The sequence below is a fragment of the Heterodontus francisci genome, chromosome 18 (genome assembly GCF_036365525.1).
Source record: "Heterodontus francisci isolate sHetFra1 chromosome 18, sHetFra1.hap1, whole genome shotgun sequence".
NCBI lineage: Eukaryota > Metazoa > Chordata > Chondrichthyes > Heterodontiformes > Heterodontidae > Heterodontus > Heterodontus francisci.
The window spans coordinates 13,836,356-13,850,244 of record NC_090388.1 but is presented as its reverse complement, the minus strand read 5'-3'; the positions used below and the strand labels follow the sequence as shown (position 1 = coordinate 13,850,244).

General features: G+C 43.5%; 1 protein-coding gene across 4 annotated transcripts in view; it reads right to left on the bottom strand.

Annotated features, from left to right (window-relative positions):
- Nucleotides 1–7,273, bottom strand: part of LOC137379456 (stabilin-2-like) — a 171,378-nt gene extending 164,105 nt beyond the window's left edge. For 3 of the 4 annotated variants that reach the window (XM_068050295.1, XM_068050297.1, XM_068050298.1), the window contains exons 1-3: nt 7,046–7,273; nt 6,141–6,277; nt 5,903–6,018 (exon numbers count right to left, since the gene is read on the bottom strand). In XM_068050295.1, the coding sequence (XP_067906396.1) occupies nt 5,903–6,018; nt 6,141–6,277; nt 7,046–7,141 (349 nt within the window). In that variant the 5' untranslated portion in view covers nt 7,142–7,273. The remainder of the gene's footprint in view (nt 1–5,902; nt 6,019–6,140; nt 6,278–7,045) is intronic. The other variant, XM_068050296.1, reaches the window with a different exon arrangement.
- Between the last annotated feature and the right edge of the window lie 6,616 nt (nt 7,274–13,889).

The following is a 13,889-nucleotide window of genomic DNA, read 5'->3' as shown; positions in this document are numbered from 1 at the left end:
TCTAAAAGCAGGATGTTTAAAATCCTTAGAAGACGGAACCTACTGTAGGATTAATGGGCCCTCTTATCAATGAGGAAGCATCAAGTAGAACTCACTGGATAACAACATTAAAGCCAGGAAGATAGAATTCTTAAAATTATGCCCTACCAGGTCTCAGTTTGACCACCAAGTTAATTATTGATACAACTATATTGGGAGATTGTGTATGAAAATGCTCACCCTGTCCTTACAGGCTCCACGTGTAAAAAGAAATAAATAAAGAATTTGCATTTATAATGCACCTTTCACGATCCCAGGACATCCCAAAGCACTTTACAGCCAATGAAGTACTTTTGAAGTGTAGTCACTGTTGTAATATAGGGAAACGTGGCAGCCACTTTGTGCACAGCAAGCTCCCACAAACAGCAATGAGATAATGATGATGTAAGCTGTTTTAGTGATGTTGGTTGAGGGATAAATACTGGCCAGGATACTGGGGATAACTTCCCTGCCTTTCTTTGAAATAGTGTCATGACAATAATCAGGACACATCCACCTGAGAGAGCAGACAGGCCATTGAATTAACATCTCAGCTGAAAGATGGCACCTTATGCACACAGTTACAATTTCATTACCAGTAACAGTTGAGGAATCCTTCCCTTATGCACTGTGACAGCCTATTAGTCATAAGGTTGTGAGTTCAATTCCCACGACGGAGAATGGAGAACAAAATCCAGGCTGACACTCCCAGTAATGCAGTACCGAGGGAGTGCTACACTGTCAGAGGAAGTAATTCAAGAATGTTTGACAAGTGTAGAGGTAATAATTTGAATTTAAAATGAGTCTGTGAGTTACTCCTGTTTTAGAATCCTCTGAGGGTGTAACAGAGCTGGTGGGTGAGTGTGGCGGGTGTCATATGTGTAGATTTTTAGGAAGCTTTTGCTAAGATTCTTCTTGAAACTAAAAAACTCTCTGAATAACAAGGATAATAAATTTGTTTGATAATTAGCTTAATAGAAAACAGAGATCAATGATATTTATTCTAACTGGGCGCCTGTTACAATGAAATCCCATGAGAGTTTCAGGCTAGAGGATTTGATGTTCACAATGTTTATTAATGATCTTTATGAAGGTCTTAAATGAAAGAGGAAAGAACAAACTTGAATTTATATGTCACAACCTCAGGACTTCCAAAGGTGCTTTACAGCTAATGAAGTACTTTTGAAGTGCACCCGCTATTATAATGCAGGAAAGGCAGCAGCCAATTTTCGCATAGAAAGCTCCCACAAACATCAATGAAATAAATGGCCAGACCAACTGTCTTAGGTTGAGGGATAAATGTTGGCCAGGACCCAGCTTTTCTTTGAATAGGAACATGGGATCTTTTATATTCACTTGAAAGGGCAGACAAGGTCTTGGTTTGACACCTTATCTAAAGGTACCTCCAACAATGCAGCACTCCCTCAGTATGGCACTGAAATGCCAGCCTAGATTATATGCTGCAATATCCACAGTGAGACTTGAAGCTATACTCAGAGGTGAGCATACTACCACTGAGCCAAAGCTGACACCTGATGTACAATGTATATAAGTTTGCAAGATGTTCTGAGGGAAGACAAGATTCAATGAGATCTAGACATAATAATGACCAGATACATTGCATTTGGCATTGAGAAATGTAAGATGTTAAGGTACAAACATGGCAAATGTGAATTCAAAAGTTTATCATTAAAGAATGTGAATCAAGATAAAAGGCCTGTGGATTGATTAAAGAATAAAGATATCATCACAGTGTGGATGGATTTAATAGCCTTTTCCTTATTCTTGGCAAGTAGGTTCCAATATGAAATTACCTCATCTCAATTGCCCATATCAACGACTGTACACCTGTTTACCAGTGCAATGATGCTCTACATTATGAATTCCATAGTAATTATCACATTTTCTAAATTGATCAATCAGTTCCTATCTAAATGGTTCCTAAAACAGTTCCAAAATGGCTCCATCAGTTATTGGTATGATAGCACAGTCATTATGTTACTGACCTAGGAATCTAGAGGCCTGGGCTGATGATCTGGTGACATGGGCCTGAATTTTACGTCCCCCCAAAGAGGGGATGGGAGTGCCCGCCCCGCCCTGCCCTGCCCCAGGCCAATCAAGGCCCTTAAGTGGCCATTAAGTGGCCTCCACGGGGATGCTATGCGTGGCAAGCGGGTGTCCCAGGCCCGGGAAAAGCTGCCTGACAAAAGCAGTAGGCTCTCTGGGACCCGGGTGGGGGCGAGAAGGGTGCCTCCTGATCAGGCACCCTGTGCCCGATGGAGGGCCGCCCCCGCTGCTCCAATCACCCCCAACACCCAACATGCCAAACCCCATCCTCCAATCAACCACCCTTGCCTTGCCAGGACCCGACCGATCACCCCGACGAGGCAAGAAAAACTTACCTTAGGTCCAGGGCTCCCTGACATCTTATTCTGTAGGCTCGGCTGCAGTCCCAGCAGTAGCCACTACTCCCGGTGGCACTGCTGGGACAGAGAGCTGCCGGCCCGCTGATTGCCTGGCAGCTCTATTAGGCAGGACTTCCTGCCTCAAGCGGCAAAATATGGGTTGGATCCCCAGGCCAGGTGGAAGCGGGTTCGCCACCGACCGTTTAGTCGGTGGCCGGCTCCCGTCCGCCAAGGGTTAAATCCCGGCCATGAGCTCAAATCCCGCCACGGACACTTGAATTTGGTTATTTAATTAAATCTGCAATAAAAGGCTAGTATTAGTAATGATGACCATGAAACTACTGTATTGTCATACTTATCTATTCACTGATCCTTTTAGGGAAGAAAATCTGCTGTCCTTACCTGGTCTGGCCTATATGTGATTCCAGACCCACAGCAATGTGGTTGACTCTCAACCGCCCTCTGAATGGTCTAACAAGTCATTCAGGAAGGCGGCTCAACAGAACCTTCTCAAGGGCAATTAGGGATGGGCAATAAATGCTGGGCTTACCAACGATGCCCGCATCCTATGAAGGATTTAAAAAAAGCTATCATCCAGATGAGGGAGATCTCTATAAACCTGGTTATTTGATTCTCTTTGAGTCATAGTCATAGAGAGATACAGCACTGAAACAGGCCCTTCGGCCCACTGAGTCTGTGCTGACCATCAACCACCCATTTATACTAATCCTACATTAATCCCATTTCCTTCTCACATCCCCATCTTCCCTCAATTCTCCTGCCACCTACCTACTCTAGGGGCAATTTACAATGGCCAGTTTGCCTATCAACCCACAAGTCTTTGGCATGTGGGAGGAAACCGGAGCACCCGGAGGAAACTCACACAGGTCATAGGGAGAGCTTGCAAACTCCGCACAGGCGGTACCCAGAACCAAACCCGGGTCGCTAGAGTTGTGAGGCTGCGGTGCTAACCACTGAGCCACTGTGCCACCCTTTCTTCTTTTATTTTACACGTAACAGAGATAGTAGCTTACGTGCACACTGTGAGTGATTTCACAGTGTTACATCTGTAGAAAACGCAGTACAATGATTTAAACTAAACGGTTGCCCTTGATGGCACTAGACTTTTGTATCAGGAGTCATTCTTTTACATTCATTCTAGACTAGAGAAACTGGGAGTATTCTCTTTAGAGCAGAGAAGGTTGAGGGGACATTTCATAGAGGTGTTCAAAATTGTAAGAGGTTTGTTTAATAGAAAGAGAGGAACTGTTTCACTGCAGGGTGGTGGGGGAGGTTGGTAACTAGAGGACACAGATTTAGGTAATTGGCAAAAGAACCAAAGGGGAGATGAGGAGAAATATCTTTTACGCAGGGTGTTGTTACAATCTGGAATGGACTGCCTGAAAGTATGGTGGAAGCAGATTCAATAGTGCCTTTCTAAAGAAAATTGGATAAATACTTGAAAAGGGGGGGGAAAATGCAGAGTTATGGGGAAAGAGCAGGGTAGTGGGACTAATTGGATAGTTCTTTCAAGGAATCGGCACAGGCATGATGGACCAAAGGGCCTCCTTCGGTGCTATATGATTCTCTGATTCAGTTATGTCACTCCACTGCTCCCCTTTCTCAGTTGACTGCCAGTTTCCCAATGTTACACCATTACCATCCCTGAGGCAAGGTATATTCCGCCTGACAGTTACCATTCACAAAAGAACTACAACAAGCTGCTACTGAGTGTTATCAGAAAGATCATCAACAATTCCTACAAACTTCCTCAGAATTTAAGGATCCACAACCCAATTAATGTGACTTGACAGCTCAATGTTCCCAATCCAAACTTCAGCTTGGAAAATTCACCTGCCTATTTGAGCTCCAATCTTCACTGATCGCAATTGCACTGAACAGTATACTGATGTACATCACCAAGAAAGGAAAGTCTTGCATTGACATAACACCTTTCACGATCTCAGGATCTCCCAAAGCACTTTGCAGCCAACTAAATACTATTTGAAGTGCCACTGTTGTGAGGCAGGAAATGCGAAAAGCAAACTCCCATAAACAAGAGTGTGACAATGACAAGATAATCCACTCTTATGTAATGAGTTAAAGGCCATGTAAATGCAAGTTGTTGTTGTTGTTTATAGGGGACACAGATTGAAGGTTTTGGGCAAGAGATGCAGGGGGAATGTGAGGAAGAACTTTTTTACACAGCGAGTGGTAATGACCTGGAACTCACTGCCCACGAGGGTGATGGAAGTGGAGATAATCAAAGATTTCAAAAGGAAATTAGATGGGCACTTGAAGAAAATAACCTTGTAGGGCTACAGGGATTGAGCGGGGGAGTCGGATTGCTTCACGGAGACCTGGCATGGACTCGATGGGCTGAATATGACTCTGCGATAGGGATAAACAATGGCCAAGACACCAAGGAGAACTCCCCTGCTCTTCGGAGCAGAGGGACCCCTGGGTGTATATGTGCATAAGTCATTGAAAGTGGCAGGACAGGTTGAGAGAGCAGTTAATAAGGCATACAGTATCCTGGGCTTTATGAATAAGGGCATAAAGTACAAGAGCAAGGAAGTTATGTTGAAAGTATGAGATACTAGCTCGGCCTTAGTATTGCGTCTAGTTCTGGGCGCCGCACTTTAGGAAGAATGTGAAAGGATTGGAGAGAGTACAGAAAAAAATTCACGAGAATAGTTCCAGGGATTAGGAACTTCAGTTATGAAGATAGATTGGAGAAGGTTGGACTGTTTTCCTTGGAGAAGAGAAGGCTGAGAGGTGATTTGATAGAGGTATTCAAAATCATCAGGGGTCTGACAGAGTAGATAGAGCGAAACTGTTCCCACACGTGAAAGGATCGAGAACGAGAGGGCACAGATTTAAAGTAATTGGTAAAAAAAAGCAAAAACAAAATAAGGAAAAACTTTTTCACGCAGCGAGTGATTAAGGTTTGGAATGTACTGCCTGACAGTGTGCTGGAGGCAGGTTCGATTGAAGCATTCAAAAGGGAATTAGACTGTTATATGAAAAGGAAGAATGTGCAGGGTTACAGGGAGAAGCAATAGGTGAAATGCTCATTCCGAGAGCCAGTGTGGACACGATGGGCCAAATGGCCTCCTCCTGCACTGTAACATTTCTGTGATTCTGTGAACTAGTGCCATGGTATAATTTTCATCCACCTGAAAGAGCACATGGGACCTCAGTTTAATGTCTCATCTGAAAGACAGCACCTCTCTCAGTACTGTACTGTGGGTGTCAGAGTGGATTTTTGTGTTTAAGTCTCTGCAGAGACCCACAAACTTCTGAATCAGAGGCAAAGAGTGCTACCCACTGAGCCACAGCTGACACCTTAAGACAGCAGCAAGCCTGACTTTGCTCTTTTATTATCACTTAAAAGGGATAAAAGGAACAATTATTACATCGCAGGGCTTGACTTCATACAATAAAATCCCTCGAGCCAGTAAGGAGCAGCTTCTTACCCATGCAATCTGGTCCCCAATAGCCAGCACAGCACTGAACTTCTAGGAACTCCTTAGTGCAAGTGTGACGACAGCCAACTACAGCCAGGGAGTAGACCCGCAGTGGAATGTAATATCTTGCACGGAATAAAAAAAGAAATATCGCAACTTACAAAATTATACAAGAAACGCAAAAATTAATAGCAAACGTTTTGCACCTGATTTCTACATGTTCTATTATTTCTCTGTTATTGTTTACCTGCAGTCCTGGGTGCCGGTCTCATTAGTAATCTGAGTATAACCACGCGGACATTTGATCATGGCATTTAAGGTGCAGGAGTGACACTGGGTCTTGCTCTTGACGAGAGTTCTCCTGTCACAGCGATTCGTTCTCTGCTGAAGTCATACAGAGGTATAAATAGTGAGTCTCCTCATTAAAGGGACACTGTTTTTGTCCCTCAGAATGTGAATTAGTGAATGGCTGTGGTATCGTCACACACACACACAGGCGCGCTGCACTAATGTGTTTCATGACAAACCTGAGTGTTGGGCACAATCCATGCTAAAGGCCTTGCCCAAAATATTAATAAAGCAACAGACTAAGGGTTGTCTTCAACAATTAGAGGATCACAATGCAATTTTGATTGGTTTTTAATAGTAATTTAAACACCATTGCTCAAACATGTACAATCACAACACAGTGCAACATGAAACTAGCAACATGAATCTTGACATTACAGAGTTCTGCAAATCAGAAGGAGGCCATTCAGCCCATCATGCCTGTGCCAGCTCTGATGAAAGAGCTGTTCACTTAGTCTCACTTTTTAACCAGAGCCCTGCAAATTTTCCCTTTTCAACTATATATCCAATTCCCTATTTGATTTCTATTGCTGAATCTGCTTCCACCGCCCTTTAAGGCAGCGCATTCCAGATCATGACAACTCATTTCGTAAAATAAAATGCCTCCATATCTTCCCTCACTGGTTCTTTTAGCCAATTATCTTCTAAAGTGAACAATGCCCATGGATGCCCTTTCAGCTGTGGAACATCACGTGGCAATGATTGCGTGTGGCTGCAGCAGTTTAACTGAGGGCTCTCGGGTCCAACATGGTTTAATGAGCAACAAACAAGCAACCTCTTTCTTGAAGTGAAATTGCGGCTTACCTGGACCCCAAGCAAATTTCCAGACAAGCAGGCTGTCAGTGCAATTAACACCAGCACCAGCGCCAGTTGGAAGCTTGCAATCCAGTGTCTTCTCATCTCGCCAGTTAGTGTCCCCCGTCCCCTTTACAATTCACAAGCTATTTTAGTTCTTTTTTTAGAAAAAGCAAAACATGACTGTATTTCTCTGCGGGTTTCCTCTGCAATGTCCTGTGCAATTTCTTCCTTCCCATCTCCTTGCCTTTTTACAGTCTACTGTCCCCTCCTCCACCCACTACCCCCGCCCTTTTTCCTGCGTGCACACACCATCAAGTGTAAAGCTTCCTATCTAAAGTTGCAGGACACTTGATAGCTGTCAACAGGCTGAAGAAACTGCAAGCCTCACATCTTGTCTTCCTCAAGTGCGTTCTTTTTTGTTATTTAAATATAAGCAATACAGTAAAACGGAGGCTGGAAAATGAGCGGATTTGCTCGTACCCCCCCCCCCCCCCCCAACACCACACCTTTCAGCAGGGACTTCACCCTGCCTGAAATGGCTTTGAAAGGAGAGGACAGGTAAGGGTTTATGAAGGAGGCCCCACCTTTACACTGGATGCAAGCTGTGGGAAGGCTCAGTTACATACTCTCTCCTCCAAATCAGAAGGTTGTGGATTCAAGTCCCACTCCAGGGTTTGAGCGCATTATCCAGGCTGGTACTCCCAGTGCAGTACTGAGGGAACGCTGCACTGCCAGAGCTGCCATCTTTTATATGAGAAGCTAAACCAATGCCCCATCTGCCTTCTTAGCTGGATGTAAACGATCCCATGGCACTATTCCGAGAGTGGGGGCATTATCCCCAGTGTCCTGGCCAACACTTATCCCTCAATCATCACCACGGACGCCATCATATTGCTGTTTGTGGGATCTTGCTGTGTACAAGTTGGTTGCGCCACGTTTCCTAGATTACAAGAGTGACTTCACTTCAAAAAGTATTGATTGGCTGTAAAGCACTTTGGGACACCCTGAGATTGTGAAAAGCGCTATGGAAATGCAAGTTCTTTCTTTCTTTTCCTTGGAGGGGTATAGGTCACAAAATTCCTGGGAGCTGCTCCTGCTCCTTTGCGGGAAGTGAGATGGAAATCTCGTGCAGCAGCTCTGAGGAATTTGGCAGATGGCTTCACAGCAGTAGGAGGTTAGGTGGGCAAAACCCCTGCACAGAAAACTGCTGGAGTAACTTTGGACTGCAGGAAATGTGAAACGTGGCGCAACCCAAATATGCCAATGCCCCACCCTCTTTAATGAAATCATACAGTAAACACACATTCTCTCGTCACCCTATCATATTTACAGATGTTGCAGTCTGGTTCTAATTCTGGAGGAGAGATTATCTTTTCCAGAAAATACACATGCTGTTTCCTGCGATACCACTGAAGAGAGCACACTTCTTTCAAAGGTACACTATGACTCATTGATTACTAGCACAGGAAGATTGCCTAGACAAAGGCCTGTATCATGAGAAAGAGCTACAAACTGTCTGATAGCTAAGCACCCACTGACAGTGATCAGAGTTGGTGAACTAGATATTGAAAGAAGAAAGACTTGCATTTATATAGCACCTTTCATGGCTATAGGACATCCCAAAGTGCTTTACAGCCAATCAAGTACTTTTGAAATGTAGTCACCATTGTAATATTGGAAATGTGACAGCCAATTTGCACACAGCAAGCTCCCACAAACAGGAATATGATAATAATCAGAAAATCTGTTTTAGTGATGTTGGCTGAGGGATAAAATTGACCAGGACATCAGGGAGAAGTCCTTGGGGTGAGCATTTTAGAACTTGCATTGCAGTGGTCAGCGACTTTCTTTGAAAAAAAGTTGTCAGAAGAACATAGCAACACAAAACCTTCCTGATTATGATTAGTAGTGGCAATATTATGATCATATATGAAGACATATTTAACATTCCTATTGAACATGGAAATTCCTGTAGATTTGTAAGGATGGAAATTTTGTGAGAGCTTGAAATGGTAATTCGTCCGAGCTTTGCGTTTTACATTGCAAATGATTGTGTAACAGTGCTATAATGCACAGAGCCGTAAACCTGCAGTATAACAGGGTTCCACTACACTTTATATTTGTTTCCTTGTGAACTGTTCAGACCGTCTCTGGTCTACGTGGAGAATACACAAAGGGCTCAGGTTCACTTTATACCCCAATGTAAGAGAAATGGTTCCCACAGCTCAGAATTATGACCATTAGTTACAGAGAAACAATGGGAAGCTCTATTTTATGAGTGTTTTCTCCAAGCCATGATCCAGCAATGCCCTGGTGGGTGGAGATAGTCTCAGCCAGGAACTCTGTGGTAAACACTGAGATCAGCTCAGGAAGTGGGTGTTCAGGAAGATTTGTGGCATAATTCCATTAGTCAAAATATTGCTGAGGGCTCTGTGCAGATGATGTCAATCCAGAGCAATATTGAGCATTGGAGCTAGTCAAAATCTTGGCATTCATTGTGGGAGCATCTTCGCCACACAAACTGCAGTAGTGGGATAGTAACAGTGTAAAGGGAAGAGAGGGGGAGACTTACTGAAGTGTGTTAAGGAGAATTGTCTAGATCAGTATGCTTCTAGCCCAATGAGGAAGGAGGCATTGCGAGATCTGGTTTTGGGGAATGAGGTGGGTCAAATGGATCAAGTGTCAGTAGGGGAACATTTAGGGGACAGTGATCATAGTATCATAATGTTTAGGTTAGCTAAGGAAAAGGATGAGTAAAAATCCAAGAGTTAAAATAATTAATTGGGGAAGGGTCAAATTCAATAGGGTGAGAATGGGTCTGGCCCGGGTAAATTTGAAGCATTGATTGGCAGGCAAAACTGTAATGGAACAATGGGCAGCCTTTAAAGAGGAGATAGTTTGGGTACAGTTGAAGTACATTCCCATGAGGGGGAAAGGTAGGACAAAGACAGAGCTTCCTGAATGACAAAAGGCATAGAGAGTAAGATGAAGCAGAAAAAGTGTGTATATGACAGATGCTAGGTTGATAATACAAGTAAGAACCAGGCTGAATATAGAAGGTACAGAGGGGAAATGAATAAAGAAATAAGAGAAGCAAAGATAGAGTATGAGAAAAGATTGGCAGCTAACATAAAAGGGAATCCAAAAGTCTTCTACAGGCAAATGAATAGTAAAAGGGTAATAAAAGGAGGAGTGGGGCTAATTAGAGACCAAAAAAGAGGAGGTAGAGGGCATAGCTGAAGTACTAAATGAGTACTTTGCATCTGTCTTTACCAACGAAGAAGATGCTGCCAAAGTCATAGTGCAAGAGGAGGTAGTCGAGACACTGGATGGGCTAAAAATTGATAAAGAGGTGGTATTATAGAGGCTGACTGCACTTAAAGGTGATAAGTCACCTGGATCAGATCAGATGCATCCAAGGATACTGAGGGAAGTCAGGGGGGAAATTGTGGAGGCACTGGCCATAATCTTCCAATTCTCCTTAGATACAGGGGTGGTGCCAGAGGACTGGAGGATTGCAAATGCTACACCTTTGTTCAAAAAAGGGTGTAAGGACTAGCCCAGCAACTACAGGCCAGTCAATACAATCTCAGTGGTGGGAAAGTTTTCAGAAATGATAATCTGGGACAAAATTAGCAGTCACTTGGACAAACGTGGATTAAATAAGGAAAGCCAACACAGATTTGTGAAGGGCAAATCGTACTTAACTAACATGATTGAATGTTTTGATGAGGTAACAGAGAGGAGTTGATGAGGGTAATGTGGTTGATGTGAACATGGACTTCCAAAAGGCATTTGATAAAGTGCCACATAACAGGCTTGTCAGCAAAGTTACAGCCCGTGGAATAGAAGGGACAGTGGCAGCATGGATATGAAGTTGGCTGAGTAACAAGAAACAGAGAGTGAAGGTAAAAGGTTGTTTTTTGGACTGGAGGAAGATATATAGTTGGGTTTCCCAGGGGTCGGTATTAGGATCCCTGCTTTTCTTGATAGATATTAATGATCTAGACTTGGGTATGCAGGGCACAATTTCAAAATTTGCAGATGGCACAAAACTGTGAGGAAGATAGCGATAGACTTCAAGAGGACATAGACAGGCTGGTGGAATGGGCAAACACACGACAGATTAAATTTATTGCAGACAAGTGTGAAGTGATACAGTTTGGTAGGAAGAACAAGGAGAGGCAATATAAAATAAAGGATTCAATTCTAAAGGGGGTGCAGGAGCAGAGGGACCTGGGGGAAAATGTGCACATACCATTTAAGGTGTCAGGTCAGGTTGAGAAAGCGGTTAATAAGGCAGACGGGATCCTGAACTTTAAATAGAGGCATAGAGTACAAAAACAAGAACGTTATGGTGAACCTTTATAAAAACACTAGTTTGACCTCACCTGTAGTATTGTGTCCAATTCTGGACACCATACACTAGGAAGGATGTGAGGGCACTAGAGAGGGTGCAGAAAAGATTCACAAGAATGGTTCCAGGGATGAGGGACTTCAGTTACATGGATGGATTGGAGAAGTCTTAGAGAAGGGAAGGTTGAGAGGAGATTTAATAGAGGAGTTCAAAATCATGAGGGGTCTGGACAGAGTAGATAGAGAGAAACTGTTCCCATTGGCCGAAGGATCAAGAACCAGAGGATACAGATTTAAGGTGAATGGCAAAAGAAGCAAAGACTACATGTGGATTAACTTTTTTACACAGCGCATGATTAGGATCTGGAATGCACTGCCTGAGAGTGTCGTGGAGGCAGATTCAATCAGGGCTTTCATAGGGTCATAGAGTCATAGAGAGAGAAAATTCAAAAGAAAATTGGATAATTATCTGAAGAGAAAAGATTTTCAGAGCTACAGGGAAAAGGCAGGGGAGCAGGGCTAGGTGATTTGCTCTTGCAGAGAGCCAGCATGGACTCGACGGGCCGAATGGCCTCCTTCTGTGCTGTAACCATTCTATGGAGACAGTGCCCACTACCTTCTCAAGGGCAACTCTGGATGGGCAATAATTCCTAGCCTTGCCAGTGACGCCCACATCCCCAGAATGAAATTTTAAAAATAATTTCAGCTACCCATTGCCAGCATGCTCACCTCCTAGTCAGAAGATCTGGGATTTGGGTCCCCATGCCAGGATTTGAGCACAGAATCTCAGCCACTTCAGTGAGTACTGAGGGAGTGCTTCACTGTTGGAGGTGCTGTTTTTCAGATGAGATGTTAAACCAAGGCCCTGTCAGTGCTCTCATGTGGGTGTAAAAATCATGTGGTACTATTCAAAGAGAAACAGTGAAGTTCTCCATGGTGTCCTGACCAGTATTTATATTTCAATCAACATCACCAAAAAAATAAAAGCAAAATACTGTAAATGCTGGAAATCTGAAATAAAAACAAAAAGTGCTTGAAATACTCTGCAGGTCAGGCAGCATCTGTGGAGAGAGAAACAGAGTTAATGTTTCAGGTCTGTGACCTTTCGTCAGAACTGGAAGGAGTTAGAGATGTAGCAGGTTTTAAGCAAATAGAGAGGCAGGGAAAGCGGGGGGCGGGGGAAGAACAAATGGGAAGGTCTGTGATAGGGTGGAAGACAGGTGTGATTAAATGACAAAAGGGATGATAGTGCAAGACAAAAGGGGATGGTAATGGGACTAGTAAAGAAACAAAATATATGTCCAGAGGAGGCGTAAATGACAACAGTAGCATCAGTACCTGCACCTACAGTCTGAAAATTTAACAGCAGTAGTTACGGTCTGAAATTGTTGAGCTCAATGTTGAGTCCGGTAGGCTGTAAAGTGACTAATTGAAAGACGAGCTGCTGTTCCTTGAGCTTACGTTGAGCTTTGTTGGAACATTGTAGGAAGCCAGGGATAGAGAGGTCAGAGTGGGGAAGTGCGGGGGTGGGGTGTAGATTTAAAATGCCAAGTGACTGGAAGCTCAGGGTCACATGCCCGAGGACCAAAAGAACAGACAAACTCATTCATGTCACTGCTGTTTGTGCTACCCATGAATTACCTGCCACATTCACCCACAAAACAAGAGAGACTTCCATCCAAAGTTTCCTCTATGCCGTGTAGCCACAACCCTAAAATTCCCACGCATGCTGCAAACAAGTTGGCCCCTTTAAGCTACCGTGCGTGCACGGCCATGCAAAAAAATTTAAAAGCCCCGTGCACTTCAGCGAATTGGCCATGCACTACAAAAAATATTAGAAGGTACGTTGCCTCCATCATGGCCTTAACTTAATAAAACAGTCAAAACTGGACAGCAAAAGAAATGTTAAAGGCGTTATATAAATGTAATTTGTTGTTGTTGTATTGGAAATGTGGGAGCGGAGCAGAAAGGAAACTATAATGTACATGGTCAGAACCAGAATATATTTAGCTAAAATCTAATGGTGTGTGAAAATGGCGTTTGTTCTCTGAAATTGAATTCAAACAGTTCATTTTTACTACAATGGTGCCCGGGATGAGGGACTTCAGTTATGTGGAGAGTTCTGAGGAAATTTGATAGAGGTTTTGAATGGTTTGATAGAGTAAATAAGGAGAAACTGTCTCCTTTGGCAAAAAACGTCGGGAACCAGGGAACACAGATCTAAGGTGACTGGCAAAAGAATTAGGGGCAACACGAGGAAAAACTTTTCTCTAAAGTGAGTTGTTGTGATCTGAAATGCACAGCCTGAAAGGCTGGTGGAAGCAGATTCAAAGGCAAGTTTCAAGAGGGATAAATACTTGAAGGAAAAAAGTTCATAGGGCTATGGGGAAAGAGCAGGACATTGGGATTAATTGGATAGCTCTACCAAAGCACCAACATAGGCACAATGGGCCTGTCAAGAAAACCCTATATGCCAAATGAGAAATATTAATTT